An 18,786-nucleotide genomic window follows, 5' to 3' on the forward strand; every position below is an offset into this window, starting at 1 on the left:
AGGTAATCTGTTACATAGGCATTAGGGCTGTAGAATGAAAATAGGAGAAAAAAATACAGGGACACCCAAGAAATAGCTGCAGATTTCAGCTGGGCTTGGGCACGCACTGGGCACATGGGCTGCATCACGACTGAGGCACAGAAGATATCATAGGCCAAATGGTGATTTCTGGACAAGGATCCCATGGTTTTTTAAAAAAAAAAAAAAAAAAAAAAAATCTTTGATTTGATTTTTCTTTTCTTAATCTGGCCTATATTCACCGAGCTTCTTTCTTTTGGTTTACGGGAGAGCCAACACAGGATTTCTCTCTTGAAGTGAGAACTGATGACACTGATCACTTGAACTGTTTGTACTAACCAGGCCAATACCAGCCAACCATTTCCTATAGTTGGTGTGCCTGGAGTGTAATGATGCTGTTACACAGATAAACTGTGTTGCCATCAAAGGAAAAGATCAGAGAAATTAATAACAGGCTAATTTAGTGGCTGTCTCAGGGAAGGCTTCTAGAGGAAACCCTGTAAGTATTTTGGTTGTGCTTTATCTGCCCTTCAAGCCTCCTGCTGCCAAGGTCTTAACTCCTAGCAGGGAAATAGGGAGGTAAGTGTCCAGCCAAACAATGGGGGCACTGCCAGGGCTGAATGCAACCTTACTAAATGAGTCACTGCCATGGCAAGTTTTCAGCAAAGGGTGGATGTGGCATTGAGGGACATGGCTTAGTGGTATGGTGGTGATGGGTTGACTGTTGGACCTTGTAATCTTAGTGTTTTTTTCCAAACTTAACGAGTCTGTGATAGACAAACTTGGTCAGCGAGGCTGCTGTAGCAGAGCTCCTGCTGAGGCACATTCCCCATGTGTGCCTCCATGAATTCAGCAGCCACAGCTGCTTTGCATTGCCAGCTTGGAAATGCTCAGTTTCATCTTCTCCAGCTGTAAATCATGTTGCTTAATTAATCCTCATTAAGTGTTGTGGGCATCTCTCAAGCTCAGTTAACTCTTTATTTAATTACAGTAGCATAACATATAATGTTCTCTGTTTGAAGGGATGCTTTATGCAATGGTTTAATCCAGAAACTGAAAGAATTAATTAGTTCCTAGAATATGTCTCTAAACGGGTGGCTAATTAAGCCGTGAGTTTATCACAAGTGCCTGGACTCATCAGCCATCATAATCTATTGCTGATACTGCACAGAATCAGAAACACATTGCATGGCTCTGTGGTTCTCAGATCTCTGTAGGTTCTTCTGAAGCAGAAATCAGGTAAATATTTAACGGAGATATCTGGCTTCCATCAGCCGAACTCCTGGCCAACATCCAGACAAACTCACAAGCTGCTCTTGTTCCAGAAAGGTCTCCCTGAGAGCTGCCCCGCTGTACTCCAGCTCTGGGGTCAGGGTCTGACCCCCACAGCATGGTTTCCATCTGTGCAGCTTTCTGCCGTGCTCTTCCTCCTTTGCTGCACTGGCTGCTCCCTCAGCAGCACAACTGGCAGTGCATAGTGGGAACTGCAACGGGGTGATGAGTATTGTCTTCGTGCCCCATCCAGACACAGTCAAACACTCATTGCATCACATGATGAAGAAAAGCACACAGAGCCTGACTGATCTTCTACCCAAATTTCCATGAATGTTCAATGCTGCTTCCTGAACTGAGCAGGGTGGTTTAGATGCATCAGCAACCCTTCCACACGCAGGACACTTGAGTTTTGCTGCTAGGAGACAGAGCAGTACACGATGATCTTCGGAGACTCAAAAACAAGCGCTGAGAGGGAATTACTCCCAGGCAGCACGCAGCTTTCATTCATACTTCAGGAATCAGCTTCATCCAAATGGGGAGAAAATCCAGCTGGCCCCAAGCCCTCCCAAGCATAGATGCTGTTTTTCCGGTACATATGGCAGTACCATTCAAAGAGCTATGACAATGAGGCTGTTTATAGCTCTGAAAATGGCGCTGCCATCTGCACCACGGCCGTGGCTCTGCTCCCTGGAGGCTCAGCACAGGGTGGTCCCAGCCCTGCTCTTCCACCTGCTCCGTTGTCCCACTCCTGCCTCAGAAGGTGGGTTAAATGAGAGTGGAGGTGCAGTTTGGGTTGAGAAATCCCTGCCACCTTGATAGTTATTATTGCCCTTTCCGGATGGAAGCAGTTTTTGGCTGGATATTTCCAGTTGCTCTTTGAGAAGAGTCTTAAAAATTCAAAGATTTGTGCTTTGGAAAATGATACTGACTCTCATTTGTGCTGCTGAGACATCTTCCAAGGCAACTGCTGTGTGACTACAACTGTAACTGCCATCAGATATTATTGTCATTACCCTAAGGCATCGTTAAAGTAGGGAGAAAGACAAAAAGAAGCCTTTCCTGCTCCTTGGCACTGATGCCCTTCCTGTGGTATCTGAGGAAAGCCCCACCTGGCCATGATACAGCCCAAGGGGAGCTCATGGGTTGGAGCAGCCTCCTGGGCACTGTCTCATCCTCCAGGGCAGCCAGGTGGGATGTGACAGCTCCAGCCGCGCTCTGGGACACATCCCACATCACCCCACTGCCCCAGGCAGCTTTTGGCCCCCAATTTCCACACTCTCACTCTTTCAGAGCTCAATCCTCCTTTTTGACTACAAGATTTTTTAGGCCATGGCTCTGCTTTCTTTAGTATTTCAGGAAACATATGCTGTTAAAGCTTCACACAGAACTGTTTAAAGGACCAAAGGGTGAAACTGTGCGTTTCTGTTGCTCTGTCTCTGTAGGCAACCATGAATGCTCAGCAATGGCTTAGTGAATTTGTTAGAAAGCTTCTCCCTTTTTAACCATCCTGGGGAGCTCCCTCTGATGACCCCAAAAGGTGGAGCTTCCTGGTCTAATGAGCTGGTAAAAATTGTTGCGTTTGGATTCTTTTGCGTGTTTGCTGTTGTTTGCTTTGGTTTTAGTTAGTTTGGTTTGAGTTGGATTGGGTTTGTTTGGGTTGGGTTGGTTTCATTTGTTGAACAGCAGCATACATGTGCCAAAATCTTGCAGCGCAGGTTCAAGGTGCCAGGATGCTCCAGCTCCCTGCTGGATTCACAGAGTGACTCCCTTGGGCAAGGGGCTATGAATCTCTGGAGCACATTCAGTCCTGAAGGCAGGCTGGAAGATTTTCAGTAGAAAATCCCATTTTACTGAAGATGAATTGTTTTGTTGTTTTTGCTTGTTTGTTTGTCATGTTCCACATCAAACCTCTCTGTTTCCTCTCCCCAAGAATGTCATGTTTTCAGAACGCCTCATTTCAACCTTTTCAAAGCAAATTAAGTTTGAAATCTTATTTCAAAGTGAATAAATGATAAACTAGATTTCAAATCAAAATTGAATGTTTCAAAATGTTAGAAATGAAAAAGAAAACAATTTGCCATTTTGCGTGTCTGCCCCCCAGCTAGGGTCAGACAGATTGCCTACTTCTGCAAATTAACTGTAGGATAACCTTTAGCCTCACTGCTATCTGTTCTTGAGTGCATGTGAACTTTCTGCCTAACGAACCTCTAATTATCTTTCCCAGGCAAAGTCCTTAACAAAAGAAATGGAGCAGCCCATGTTGAACAGGGAGGCACCCTCAAACCACAGCACCAATAATGAATGCCATCACAGCAGTCAGCCAGGTTTCTCAGTTCATCATAATTCCATGTTTTGGAATGGCTAAATTTGCTTCCTAATGAATTATTTGGTTCAGAAACTCCTCTGGCAGCATGCATGCTTTTCTTTGCAGGTCCTAACCGAAGTGCTGCGGACTTCAAAGGCTGTGATAACTAAGGATAGGCTTTATCAATGTGAAATTGTGAAATAGGGCTCTGTGCACCTCACACCAAGGACAGCAGAGTCTTGTGAAGGAGCCTGCCCAGCCATGGGTCAGGGCCGTGGGTGCTGAGCCAGGCAGAGATGTACAGAAGGCAATGGATTCTGCTGATTTGCACATGAGTGAGCTGGCTTATGACAACAGAGTTCTGCTTGCTGTGTTCTTGCTCCTTCTTGCTTCCCAAAACAGAGTTACTTTCTCTGTTGTCCTATCCTCCAGGGAGGTGTTTTTGACTTTGACCAGAAAAACGTGAAAGCCCACCAGACCAGGCTTCTAAACCTTCAAGTTTCAGTGAGGGATAAGAGGATGATGGAAGTTACTGACGTTCATCTTTTTTTCATTACAGTGCTCAGCTATCCCTTCTTATTCAGCATGTGAGCTTCTCTCTGGGTCTGAAGAATATTTCATGGCAGTCTCACTCTGAATTAGCCCCTTACATGACTTCTACTAATTGCTTTCCAAAGACATTTTCCCTTCTTCCTGAGAGATTTCTTGTTTCTTTTGACCTTTGAGGGGATGATGCCAGTTCCCCCCCAGTGGCTTGGAATTCTGCAGCACAGAAATTCAGAAGCAAGTTGGGTACCAGTGCAGGGAGCAGATTGCAGCCTGATCCTGTGTGTACTGCAGCCTACTCAGGAGACCTGGGTGTGGGAAACAGCAGATGGTGGAACCTGAAACTGCTTCCTCCACTTCGAACTCTGCACTCTTAAAGCAACTGTTGGAATCTGCTGTCTCTCTCCAATATGTGAGTGTTCTAATAGGGAATAAATAAAATCTTTGAAGGTGCAAAGGAGGGAAATTCCTCGTCTGTGATAACTGAGATAACTGTGGGTTTTTTGGTACTGGGAGGTGAAGTCTCCCCAGTGTCCGTGGCCTCACCAGCTCAATGCAGAGAACACGAGCTGACAGCAATCAGTAACACAGACAGGTTGTGGCTGCGTGACATTGAGGGTCCACACACAGCGTGTGCCTCCTGATGGAGGAGGCTGGTCACATATCAGCTCTTGTGACTTGCCACCCCAGTTTCAAGATGGGGAGGTCCTCATGACCTCCAGGGCTTTCTTGGTCCTGAAATGAGCTCTTCTCCTTTTCCTACCTCTGTTTCCAGCAGAAAGCCAATTTCACAGTATCTCCTGTTTAATTTTCAGCTAACTGTAGCTATGTTTTGAAGTGCTTGGCCCTGGGGGCATTCCTCTGTGATGGGAATCCAAATGAAAGCACTCACCTCATCTGATGGAAGAGGATATCTACCAGTAGCCAGAAGGTATGACTGACTTAAAGGCACTGATGTCATTGGTCTTTCATAGCTGTTTGAGAAACTCTCATAGCTATATCTAAGCTCTTGGAATTGTTAAATATCCCATGTTTTATGTATGGTTCAGGCTTGCTCTAGCAAAGGCCATAAAGAGCTGTTCTGTTCTCAGTGTGGTATGTGATATATGGTGCTGTGCAATGCCAATGTGAAATTAATACCCTCTGTCTTGACATGTTTTATGTGGTACTTATGGTGGGATCCTCCTGCGACACAGTGAGAACCAGCATCTAAATGCAGCGCTGCTGCTCCACAGCACTGCGCAGCTGGAGCCCTCAATGTCCTGGAGAAACATCCCCATGTGCCTGGGGTATCTGCCTCTACACCTCTACAAATCTTAGAGAGCACGGACATGGCTAGATGGGAACTGATCTACTGCAGAACAGCAGGAGGAGCTTGGAGACAGGAACAGCCGCTTAGTGCAGAGAGGAGGGAAGACACAGAGGTAGTAAAGGGAGAAAGGGAAAAAACAGACAGTTAATAGGAAATGCTCTCTACCTAGCCTGGCATTAAAACACCAGGAAATTACCTTTAATAGTGTCAAAGCTAGAGCTATGTTCCCAGATCTTCTAATGAAAGGGAAACCTGTCTTTATGGTAGCAGTTTCTAACTGAGTTAGAACTGTATGAGACATCAGGTGAGTTCATTTTCTTCCGTATTCCTCACTGGGAATCCTTCAGCATTTTCAGCTCCTTGAGAATATCCTCTTTGATCTACTTGTAGGTGTGCTCAGCTGAGCCCACATTCTGACAGCTCCCTAGCAGTGCTCTAGGGAGAGGTTTGGTTGCAATGTAATGTCTTCCTCCTGCTGATTTCAGGAACAGCACTGGCATATTTGGTTTGATGGTCTTCTTTTGTGGAAGCCACCCATATCTCATAATAAGAAGCCTAGAGGGTAGTTTTTGGGTCCTTTAATTTCCAGCCACGGTAACTGACACGTTCACTGCTAGGAAGTTAGATCTATGGAGGAATGTGGATTCCTGGCTGGTGATCCTCGAGCCAGCTGACAGCTTTAGTATGTTGGAAATGTTGGTCTGTGTTTTAATACAGACGGGGGAGTAATTGTTGAGCTCCTTGATTTTTGTCACACTGCAGTACAGGAATATGGTAGTTACCATTTAATTTTTAGTGAAGTTATAACTACACCTGGCCATTAGCCAACACCCAGTAGTAACTTTAAAAATACACTGCTGTTGGCTGTGAACAAGGTACCACTGGTTGCTCACTGGTTCTCTGAAGTAGCAGAGAATTATCAGTGCCTCTTTAAGCACTTAGCTGCTGTAATTCCCATTCCTAGTCTTCCATTTTTCCCCGACTTTCTGATGAAAGCTTGATAAAGCACAAAGGGAGAACACTTTCCACATATCAACAACAGCAGTTCTGATGCAGAAAGTTGAGAGTTTCTTAGACCTTCTCATAAACGGAAATTGTATTGAATTTGATTGATTTTTTGTAGTTTTCCCCACTGGAAATACGCTCACAGATTTACAGATAAACCTTGCTCACTGATGTAGACCTGGAAGCCACTGTACTTTTGACTTGGGCTGACTTAGGGATGAAAGCATCTATCACCTGCCTACAACACAAGGTCTTGCTAAAAGTTTCAACCAAGTTTTTTTATTGCTGTTTAGATGGAGTATCTGGGGTTTCTTGATGGCTTTTTGGGGGGAGGAGGTGGGAGAAGGAAGACGGAAGGAGATCTAATCTTTTTTCTTAAGATATAAATAGAAAGAAAAACCACAAAGCAGCTGGTAATTTTCTCTAGTACCTATAGTTAATGTTAGAAATGATGCCTTATTTTCAGTACAAATATTCTAGTTTCAACTTGCAGTCACAGGATCCACTTTTCACTGCACTTTACACAGAAGAATGTTATTTGTAAGCTATGATTAAAGACCAGCTTCTAATAAGATCATTCTTTAATTTCTCACTTAAGCTTAAGATAAGCTTTCAAACATTTCATTACTTTGTGTGCTTTGCTTTCCCTGAATTTTCTGGTTTGTTTTTTCACATCCCTGTTGTGGGCACATCAGAACTCAATACAGCATATACAGAGGTCACTTCATTACTTCTTGATATTCTTCTAGTTTCTTCATCCGTGGACATGAGTTGAACCTTCTGCCCTCCTGACCCAGGGGTGTGCTTTGCTGCCAGCTGCCCACCCTTGGCTGCACACAGCTTTATCTGCTGCAGAGCCGTCCCTCCCTGGTAGATCATCCTCTGACACAATCCAGCAGGAGCAGGGTAGGGTACCCTGATCCTCCAGCACCCATCCTAAAAGGAGTTCAGGGAAATTGAGAGGAGCAAGTACTGGAAATCCAGCAGCAGTTGAACGAATGAACCTGCACACCCCCTCCTGGCTGTGGAGGGGACGAATAATGCCACAGGTTCATGGCATTATGGAGACACGTACAAGAACCTGAGCAGAAAAGAAGGGGAAGGTATTTTTTGTTTTTGTTTTCATATACATATTTAAAAATGTAAGCATCAGCTATAGCCTTTGCTTCTCTGGGAAGTGCAGATCTGGGCCTCATTCTGCAACAATTATCAAAACCAAAACCTGTTCAATAAAGCTGTACGTTCAGGAACAGGAGTGTGTGATAGAAACTCTATTTGCCAAGCAGAAAAGGATAGAACAAGTCAGGAAATATATGTTATTTTGTAGATTCAAGGAAGGTTTCATAGGCTGTGGAAGACTTGGAGGTTTGTGCCAAACACTTGACAGCTCTCCTGAATGACAAGGAAAAGAATTAGAAAAGGATCAACTGTGAGAAGGAAAAGACTTGCACGAGCAGCCTGCCTGGCTTATTTTTTGCATTTTCTTGCTTCTTTTTTTTTAACACCTTTAATAACAGCCTTTTCCTTTGAGCCCAACAATATGCTTAAACTTCTGCATCTGCTCATCAAGTATTTTGAGAGCATCATACCACCTTCTTACATTCAGTTACATGATGTTGAGATCAGGATTTTATTCTCCTCCTGCTGACTTAAAATAGAGGTTGGAGGGAAGGCTTTTCAGTACAGCTGCGTGATGCACTTGATCACAGAGGTGGGGCATCCAGAGCCCTGCTTTGGACATTTTGGTACTTGGCTTCCCCTGTGGAGGAACTTGTCTTTCTCTGCTGATTTCCCATGGCAAAAGGAACCCAACTTAAATGCCCACTCCTTTCTTGCACCCCATGTTCTTTGCTCCCCCATGGACTGCCCCAGCTGAGTGGGTCTATGAGGGATGCTGGGGAGGAGGCTGTGATGCTCCTGCTGGACAGAACTGAACAAATGTCCCCATCTTCTGCTCTGACAGCACTGTGTTTTCAGTGATGTGAAGCTGAGCTCTTTGAAGATCTCTTTGGTTACACTTCTTGATATGCCATTCATAGCTGCTTTGTTGCCTACAAAGTAGTTGTTTAGTGCTCTTCTTGTCTCAATGTTGTTTCAAAGTGTTATAAAATGATTTCATTGCTAATAAATAGTAGCTGGGGTGCTATAAAATCTTTTCAAAAGCACCACAGGGCATGAATCTCACTGAATAAATTATATCTGCCTTTAATACTTAAACAGTTACTGTTTCTGCGCACTACCAGTCAGCTCAGAGATCAATCAGTGGTAAGATTATTCACACATATCATTAGTGTAACACACCACCAGTTTCTTGATTTTTCATTAAGTCAAATAATCACACCTGGCTGTACTCCATTTCTGGTAGCAACACGGTATCCTTCCATTCCCTCCAAAGTGATAAACATGTACAGTGTTTGCTTTGCTTCCTCCTTCAAAAAGAGTATATTCCTGTTATTTGTGCACTTGAGCAGCTATTGCGTGGAAAAAATGCTGCCAGAGATGGAAAAATTGCTGCTAAGACCCAAACCCTTGGTACAGTTCAAGGCCAAGGGGATTTTTGTCCTTTGCTGACATTTTGAGAGGGGTGAGGTTTACAGAACACCGTAATACTTCTGTGAGGATGTCCCATCACATGGTGTGACATCACATCTGGGCAAAGCACAGAAATGCCTCCTGCCAGGCCCAGCAGCAGCCCCCAGCACCACCTGGGGAAGGGGTGAGCTCTGCACGTATCAAAGCTGCACCACTGCACCTGGAGCTGTACAGCTGCTGCTGCTCACCCACTGTCTCTGGTCTAGAAGAATCCACGTTTGCAGAAGATGACAGTAATTATTGGAGGAGTTCCTTCCAGCTGCTCCAGGATTACAGCCTGTCTTGCCTTCTTCTGCCATCTCACAGTGCAATTAATTACCCTGGTCATGGGATGTGCTAGTAATGTTCTGTGTGTGTCAGTGGTTTCTTCTGAAGTTCACAGCATTTGATTTTGAAAGAAGAGTAAAGGTTAAACCCAAATATGAACTGAACAAATGGGATAGTTAGCTTTCTTTGTACTAACTACTTATGTAGACTTGCAGTAGTAGATGCCAAGAATTTGAACTATGAGAATGAGGTACATTTTTGATAAATGAGTTAACTGGAAAAAAAGAGATTTAAATGGAGGAAAGAACTTAAAAAGCACCTAACAATGAAATCACTAATGTTCTTGGAACTCTGATGTGTTTCAGCCAAGGGATGGATACCCTCCTGATTACACTTCCTGCAAAATGCAAAGGCTTGTAGTGAAATTTGACTTCAGATTCTAGGATTTCAGAAGGCTTGACATTCATGGTAAGAAAATTTATCCAGGCTTATCCCTGCAGTGTAAGAACAAAGACTCAGATACTGAAGAGCTCATACATTGCAAAGGAGAGGACTACAGCTCACCAGTAAGGGAAAGGCAATGTGTGGTTTAATGAGATCTTTAGGCAAGAAAAATGTCAGTTAATCAGGATTAAATGGACTAAGTGAAGACATAGGTTCAAAGGGAGAATCACTCTTCAAAGAAAGCTCTCTAGAAAAATTCCCCATTAATAGCATAATGAACAATGGAGGCATCATAAGCCAGGCATAAATCACATTAATAAAGATGCAGTCATAAAGCAGAGCAAAACAGGAAGAATAAAGATGAGTTATAAAACCACATTCTAAATGTAGCTACCTGAATTTTAAAAATCTTATGGATGATAATGGATGATAGTGATGCCAAGCCTGCATTCACCAAAGAGCAAAGTAATTCAGAAGGAAGGACTGGAAATCATCAGCTAATGCAGCATTAGACATACTGAGCTGTGTGTAATATTGGTGTTTGCAAGACTCTGTACATCCCAAAAGCATATAGAAAAAAAATTACTGCATTTTTATTGGTGACTAAAACAAAACAAAGGCACATCTGCATCAATTCACAGGTCAGATCATCTGTTCAAGATGCAAATGCACACTGAACAGCAGATGTTGCAGATGTTAGCAGCAAGAATAATCTCTGCCATGCCTAATAAATAAAAACAAAAGACTTGAAATGGCCAATGTACTGTTCTGAAACTGCAGTTAAGGATGGAAAGATGCTCACAGCTGGCTAAGAGCTGAAATCACAGGTGGGTGAGCACAGCAGACAGGCTCACAGCAGGTGGAACTGCTGCCATTACCTGTAAGCACTGGGACCAGCCAGGCTGGGTCTGGTGACTGCCCTGCAATCAGAAATATAGGCAGCAGCTAATGCTCATAAATGAGGCAAAATGGCAACAAGCAATCAAATCGCAGCAGGGGTGGTGAGAGTCACTGGGATACCAAGTTGGTGGCCAAAATGTCTGTGAGCAGCAGGGCTTGTCCCTGTCCCAGGTGTATGAAGTGGCACAAGTGGCATAAGCTGCAGTGGGCAAATCTAGATGGGTAGGCAACCTGGGAGACCTACGCTTTGCTGGAGACTTTGTGCTATAAGTACATCCTTTTGCTGTAGCTGCCTTCTGCCAAAATTTACAAACCAAAGATAACGGTCAGAAAAATTGGAAAAGCTCACCAAGGTTCACAGCCAAAAGTGAAAACAAATCTCAAAGCCAAGATGTTAAACAGCAGTGCCACTCAGAGAAAGCAAAGTATGTTTTACAAGTGATAATGAGATGTGCTTGTAACACTCTCTGTGTCCATAAGGTCTCTGCCCTCTGGTTACTGTTCACTGTGCCAACGCTTATCTTTTGCTAGGAGGGGAAGCCTGAGGGATGGATCCTGAAATATTTCTCATGTGCATCCTTATGGCATTCAGGTAAATGAACAGCCTTTTCAAAAAGCTTGGTAAGCTTTCTGATCAGAAAGGAAGAGGATTATTTAAAATTGAAGAAAAAAAAAATTAAATAAGTTAACCTAATATTAAAATGCTCTTAAGCAATTAGCCCTGCATTTTAGAGATAACTGCTGCTACAGTGAATAATAGAATCTAATGATAATTACTTGGATTTATATAGCATTTCTAACCCCATGGCATGCAGAGCTCTTTGTCTAAGAACATCTTGGCTGACAAAATGTGGAGAGGTGGGAAACAGTTGGTCCACAGCACTCAGCAGAGTTGTGCAGAGGTCTCAGCTGGGAGATACACAGAAGGGAAGTAGGTGAATTCTATCCAAAAGAGGATTTGTTCAGGTACCAAAATTAGTTGTACACCTTCCTTGAGCCCCTCTTGTGGTCGATGGGCCCAGTGCAACAGGCAGCAGGCTGCTCACTGCATCAAGCAGAGCCCTGCACACAGCCCTGTCTATCCCATCGCACCCTCCCAGCACCCACTGCTCTCCTAGAGAAGTTATGTTCCCAACGCAGGATGCAGTGCTGTTGGGGTCAGCAAAATGTCACTGCATGAGTAAGAATTCATTTCTCAGCAGCAGCTTTCTGCTTTAGGTGTATAAACCTGAATAGATCCCTAGCATCGTGCTGCTGATTCAGGAAGCAGGGCTGGGATTAAATTAGGTAGTCCTATAATTGTACTTCCTGTCGGCAAGGACTGAGTTGAAATCAGATTAGAGCTTCTCCAAACAGATCTTGCTCTGTTTTTTTCAATGAGACCTCCAAACCAATTTAAACAACCATTCAAATAGCCTCATGCAGAAAGGAACTGCTTGCTTTACTCCCAGGAGACCTGCAAGGATGGAAGATGTGGAAATCCAGCCCATCTTTATAAAGGGTGTCCACCAGGCAGACAGTCCCACATCCCTCCTGCCATGCACGCCCATGTTGATTCCTTGTGCTGTCTTGTGCAGCAGAGAGGAAAGGAAACCTGGAAGAAAGCTGTGGAGGCCAGAGCAGAGAGATGTGGCTGGGATGAGGACCTGGGGATGGCCCTGACACCACATCCCTGGGAAATGGCGTTCCTGCTCCAGGCCAAGAGCCAGAACTGGGGATGCACTGTCTCTTACACAAGCTGGCTTTGCAAAGCAGAGAGAAATAAGAAACAGTCATGCATGAGAAAGGCCAGAGAGGTTTAATTGGAAAAGACAACACGTAATGTAAGTTACTTAAAGTTTCCATTTGAACAAGAGCCACAGTGAAGTGAAACCCAGCAGTAATTGCACAGAGAGGAAACGTTGACCTGCAGCACTTCTGGCCATCCCCATGGTTTCTTTCCCCTGCTGGCTTTTCATGCTGCTTTTCACCCTTCCCTCCAGCACCGTCCTCCGACAGCACTGCAGGGGCTGCTCACAGCCGGGTTGCTGCAAACTTCTATAAACCAAATTACTTTCCATTTTCATAGGTGATAAACAGAATAAGCAATGCTTTATGGAGCAGTGGGGCTGAGCCAGGGAAGTTCTGCTGGTAATGGGCAGAAAGAGCGAGCAGGTCAGGAGCAGCCCAGCTCCCCAAGCAGCTGGGGAGCACCAATTTTCACGGCTTCCTGCAGAAAAGTCTCTCCCAGGGACCCCATGTTCTGTGTGGGTCACACCATCACTGGGTGCTGCTGAGCCAGGAGTCAGCTGCTCCTCAGGGGGCACAGATCAGGGCAACAAATTACAGAAGTAAATCTCACACCAGAAAGTAAGCAGTAATGGGGATTCTAAGCCACCAGGATACAGCAATAGGCTTCGTTACCCAAAGCACAAGCCATGCAATTAAAAACTGACAAAAATTAGTTGATGATTCAGTCGCTTCCAAGCTCAAGGTGCCCTTCAACCCCTCAGTCTTCTTACCAGCAACAAACCAATGCAGAACAGAACTTCTGATCCTGAGTCTTGTATTAGGCTAAATAACAAAAGGGGTTTTATCATAGCTCTGATCTTTTTCCAATATACAGACATATTGAAAGAGATTACCTTACTGAAATTAAAGGAAACTGTGGTATTTTAAAACCTTAATCCCCTTTCTCCTCTGTAGGAAATAAGATAAATTTCTTGATTTCATTCTGTACAATTACAAGAAGCTTTTCTTTTATCAAAAGTTCTCCTTTTTCTCTGGCAAGGTATTTTTGGAGCTGTGCACCAGGCTTCAGCCCACTGTATGCATACTTATGGGCAAGACAGGCAAGTTTTGACTGAAGGAAGACCTCACCAACACACAGTCATCAGCATACTTAAGAAGCATCCCAGCAGGAGCTGGTCTGTACTGGTATGGGCAGTGGGGTGAGCTGGTAGGGCGGGCAGGAGCTGATGGGGCTGCTGAGTGGTCAGAGAGGACTGAAGTCTGGGTGATGGGCTCACACACCACCCACAGAAGGCAAAGGGAGCCGGTGCAGGGAGCTGAGGTTGTCCCACACCTTTCCCTCCACTTTCATCCTTTTCCATCTTTTTCAATTGTCAAGAAAGATCCAAGCACTCTTCTGCTTTTAAATTTAGCACAGATCCCTAGGAAAGAAAAAGCAGGGAAGAGGTGGGAGGAAGAACCTTTCCCCACACTTGAAAGATGACAGCTGAGGGATAAGAAATTAGTGTCTCGACATCCTACCCTGGGGATAGCCCAACTTCAATAAAAGCCTATCACATTTACAAATAAAAAAGAAAGGCTTCAGCAATAACTTTAGAAAACACCCACAGTAAAAAAATAAGTCGGCCCCCACGCAAGCTGGAGGTTCACTGCATGCTGCAATGCTGCAATACTGGTGGCTGCTGTGCTGCAGGAACTGCTGCCATGCAGCCCAGACACTGGGCTGAGCATGGCAGGGATGCTGCCCTGACACCGCTGCTGTTCCCAGCTGCAATATCCTGCTGCACACCAGGTGTCTGTCTTCAATTAGTGGTGCAAATCACACTCCTCATTTTCCAGGCCATGTTGGAGGTCTTCTCCCTCTTCCAGCTCTTGGCATTTGTGCTCCTTCTCCTCATGTCCAGATTCCAGGCTGTGCTGCAGAAGCACCAGGTGACATCAGCTGCCTGGAAGAGCTTGGTGTGCCATTGGCCACAAGATGCCCTGTGCACACCCAGATGTGTAAAAGTCAGGGGAAACAGAAATCCATGCAGCTTACTTCAAAAGAGGAAGAGGGGAAAGGAAGGAGAAGATGACGTCTAGTTTTGGCTTGTAGCCCCTTTGATGCTGCACAGAGCAAAACACAACAACTTCTCCATGTCTGCAACTCTCTTATTGTTATGGTGTGAACTTTTGCTGCTGTTGAATAGCCAAATTCCCAGATCCCCGTGTTCTCTGCATAACAGCTTGCATAATCTCACCCTGCATTTCCTGGGTCAGCCCATATCTCCTGTTTGAGCTATCACATACCTCCAGGTATTTATAGTTCTCCTTGTCCTGCTTGTGAGCCTTCACACTGCCAGTCAGTTTTTGTGAGTGCTGTGACTGTAGGGAAGATTGCTGCCAAGTTGTAAAATCGTGCCAAGGAAGTTGGAACATAAGTTTGATTGCAAATATTGGCAAAGCTTCATGAAAAACTACAAGAAAGCTCCTCGAAATTACGGAACTCTTTTATCTGTTATTGAGTCTAATGAGCTCATATATTTTTATAGAATACCTTTTTGGAATTGCATCTAATGAAATTCAAGTGAAAACCAGATTATCTCCTGACAAGTATTAATGCTATCAACAAAGAATAAGACCTAGTGAATGCTGTACTCTTAATTCCCCTGGTCTGAGCCTTCCCTGGTAGAAAATTATCCACTTCCCACACTACCTTTAACTACTTTGCCCAGCCTGGATTTAAATGGCAGAAGGAGACGATGTGTCAGATAATTTTGCACACACTGACTATCAGATTGCCGCCCTGAAAAGTAAATGGGGAAATAAGAGTAAAGACACAAATAAAGAAAAAAAAGTATTTGGAGGCCATGGGGGGGCTGTCGGGGACCACCAAGAGCCTTTGGGCTGCTTCTGGTCTCCACAAAGATCGGAGATAAGGGCAAAGCAGGGCTTTGTGGGATCCCAGCTGCTGACACAATCATATCATACAACGATACGACTTCTGCATATTCATCAAGCTTCAACTTGCTAACAGTCAGCCATTTTCCCCCACTAGTCTTACGGAGAGCTCGTTTCAAAACATCAGTGCCATGATGGCCAGAAGCTTTTTTCTGACTCCTTGCTTGAATTTATTCCTGGCCACTTTCTATCTTTTTTTTTCTTTTTCTCGAGCTAACATTACTCCTTAGCTCAAATGATTCTTCTCCCTTTCCAGTCTTTGGTGGCATTGCCCAGTGGGATCAGCTCAGGGCTTATGTTAAAATGAACTGAATGTTCTTGAGGTCTTGGTCTTGGTCACCTCTATGGATTTCATTAAAAATGCTTTGACTGGTATAGTACATCACATCTTGGATAGAGTTCTTTTCCTTGCCATGGCTCAGCACTGAGCAGAAAGACCTTGGGCAGCCCTGTGATACTTTCTGTGGGTTATACTTCTGGCCATGCCTGATGCTGTACTCACAGACATATGGTCCTGGTGAAAAGGTCTGCCTAACATCACCCATAGATGTCAGCACAGCTTACCCAGGCACCTGCAGCTGACAAAAAATGTCACTACTGCATTTTAAAGACAAGTCCACTAACAGATTTCTATTATATGAAAAAGTTCATTCATTTCTCCTGTTCCTCTTGTTGAGCACTGGAGCATCCCCAAGGACAGAACTCCTGACACAGAGGTTCCTATCTGGTTCTACAGCTGCTGCAGAGCAGAGCACTGTGGTCTGCCTTCACACAAACATAATGTTTGCATCAATTTGCTAAGGTGAAGCAAAATAAAACCCTGTCAACAAGGACAAAACTCAAAATCCCAGTCTGGATATATGCAAAGACACTAGCTGCACCCAGTCAGTATTTCATCAAATTTTCTTGAAACTAAAACCTTCACATCTTCCCTCTAAACTCCTGTCTAAAATAGATATTACATGACAGCAAAACTGCAGTGGATGGAGATGTCAGGGGGATCTCTCAATCCTTTGCTCAAAAAATTTCTAAAAAGAATTTAGTGGGAATGTTCTTTGTTTACTTTGCAAACATGAATTTCTTGTCTATTGCCTCCCAATAGTAAGTGACAGCTGGAGGATCTACAGCTGGCGTCCTAAGGCTCCAGAGCCTGTACTTGCTTGCCAGCACAGCAAAATGTCTGCTGGTGTCAGTATGCTTCCAAAATGATCTATGGCAATCCAGCATGGAACTGCAAACAATGAAGCAATGAAGGAAACAGCAGAACGAATCCAAATGATCCATTTTGGGGCTAATGACCTTCTAGTGAAGATGATGCACTGTGTCAAAGCTCTGATCCATATTGCTGGACCATTAAAATTCCCAGGCACTTCTTGCCAGGCAGAATTTCTGGCCATAATGGTCTGATTATGGTTTCACCAACAGCAGGCATACCTGACCAACTAGTGGCCTTCTGTGATGGAGTGACAGCACCAATGGACAAAGGAAAGGCAACTGATGTCATGTACCTGGACTTGTTCATGGCCTTTGACATGATCCTGCATCACATCCTTATCTCCAAATTGAAGAGAGATGGATCTGAAGGCTGGATATTCAGTGGATGAAGAATTGGTTAGATGATCATAGCCAGAAGCTTGTTGTCAATGACTCTATGTCCAGGTGGAGGCCGGTCATGAATGGTGCCCCCCAGGGTTCCATTCTGGAACAGAAGGAAGGGATGCCATCCAGAGGGACCTGGACACACTCAAGAAGTGGAAATGTGAGAATCTAATGAGATTTAATAAGGTCAAGTGCAAAGTGTTGCACATGGGTTGAGGTAATCCCAGATATGAGTAAGAATGGAAAAGGAACTCCTTGAGAGCAGCCCTGCAGACAAGGACTTGGGGTTCCTGATGGATAAAAGCTGGAAGGCCAAAAGTACCCTGGGTTGCATTAACAGAGGGGAGGCAGCAGGGAGACAGAGGGGATTGTCCCCCTGTGCTCTGCCCTTGTGAGTCTCCATCTGGAGTACAGGGTCCATACCTGGGGCCCTCAGCACAAGAAATGGAGCTGTTGGACCGGGTCCAGAGAAGAGCCACGAAGATGGTCAGATGGCTGGAGCCCTTTGAAGTAAGATTGAGAGAGTTGGGCTTCTTCAGCTTGGAGAAGAGAAGGCTCCCCAGAGACCTTGTTGTGATCTTCCAGTACTTGAAGGGAGCTTATAAGGAGAGGGGGGACCAAGTTTTTACACAGTCTGATAGTGATAAGACAAGGAAAAATGGCTTTGAACTAGAAGAGGGGAGATTTAGGTTAGATGTTTAGAAAGAAATGTTTGAGTCAGAGAGCGGTGAGGTACTGGAACCATCTGCCCACAGAAGCTGTGGATGCCCCATCTTTGGAGGCATTAAAGGCCAGGTGGGATGGGACCCTGGGCAGCCCAGGGTGGTGGTTGGCAACCCTGCCCAGGGCAGGAGGGTTGGAACAAGATAATCTTTGAGATCTCCTCCAACCTAAGCTATTCCATTCCACGGTTCTATTACTCTATGATGATTTTCTGTAAATAACTGTATAGCTTTGGGCAGTAATACTCTGCCACTGAAATTCTTTCCCCAGTGATCCTTGAGTGATAAGAAAAAAATCACAGAACGTCTACAGAAAAATCTGTTCAATATCTGTAAAGGGAAAAAAACCTTTCAGAAGGATATTCATGGTGTAGTTAGTGCTAAAATAAAAACTCAGTTTTAAGCCAAGGCCTTGCATCCTTTGTGTTCAAAAAATGCCACGAAAGATTCATATCCACTTTGCTTTGAAACTTGGTCAAAACAAGCTAAGAAGACATGTTTGTAATTCATGCTTTTTTATCCAAATACTTTTTTCAGGATTTTGTTCCCTTGCTGGTTCTGTTTTTAAGTGTATGGGAACTGCTGAGTCACGGCCTGGACCGCTGATTGAGCACCTGGGGAAAGGACCCGGTCAGCCCTGGGAGCACAGGTGAAGGCAATTCAGCTGCGTGACCGGAAGGGCTGCAGCCTGGCTGCACCTCTCTTAGACCTCATTTAAGGGCTGACTGCCACTAGGGAAGGATTTCTTTCTGGAGATCTCTCCTTGGTGAAGCTTTCCCCTGCAAACCTAGAATCTTCTGATACAGGTGAGCAACCTTCTTCCCTTCCTTTATAATACCTTTCTACTGTGCTGGTTCTTCTGTCATCACAGCTTTGCTGTAATGCCTTTCCCATTGTATTGATCTGTCCAGTTGCTACAGTGAGCACCATGATCTCACGTGCCTACACTGCTTGCCTATTTCTCCTTAAGAGAAAAAACAAAACCAAAGTTACACCCTTCAGATGCCCTAGAAAAGCTAATAATAGTGGATTTTACCCATTCACCTAATTAGGTGGAGCTCAGTACCCTGCCAATGCAAGGAGTTGGCTTTGAAGCTGCATGCACTACCGCTGGGAGACGCTGTGTTTCA

At 44.5% G+C, this 18,786-nt stretch overlaps 1 protein-coding gene across 1 annotated transcript in view; it reads right to left on the bottom strand.

Moving 5' to 3' along the window:
• Nucleotides 1-5,495: 5,495 nt before the first annotated feature.
• Nucleotides 5,496-18,786, bottom strand: part of HTR4 (5-hydroxytryptamine receptor 4) — a gene marked incomplete at both ends in the record, with an annotated part of 32,712 nt that continues 19,421 nt past the window's right edge. The window contains one exon of the mRNA XM_079542343.1: nucleotides 5,496-5,538. Coding sequence (XP_079398469.1) covers nucleotides 5,496-5,538 — 43 coding nt within the window. The remainder of the gene's footprint in view (nucleotides 5,539-18,786) is intronic.

The sequence above is a fragment of the Tetrao urogallus genome, assembly GCF_951394365.1.
Source record: "Tetrao urogallus genome assembly, chromosome: 14".
Taxonomy (NCBI): domain Eukaryota; kingdom Metazoa; phylum Chordata; class Aves; order Galliformes; family Phasianidae; genus Tetrao; species Tetrao urogallus.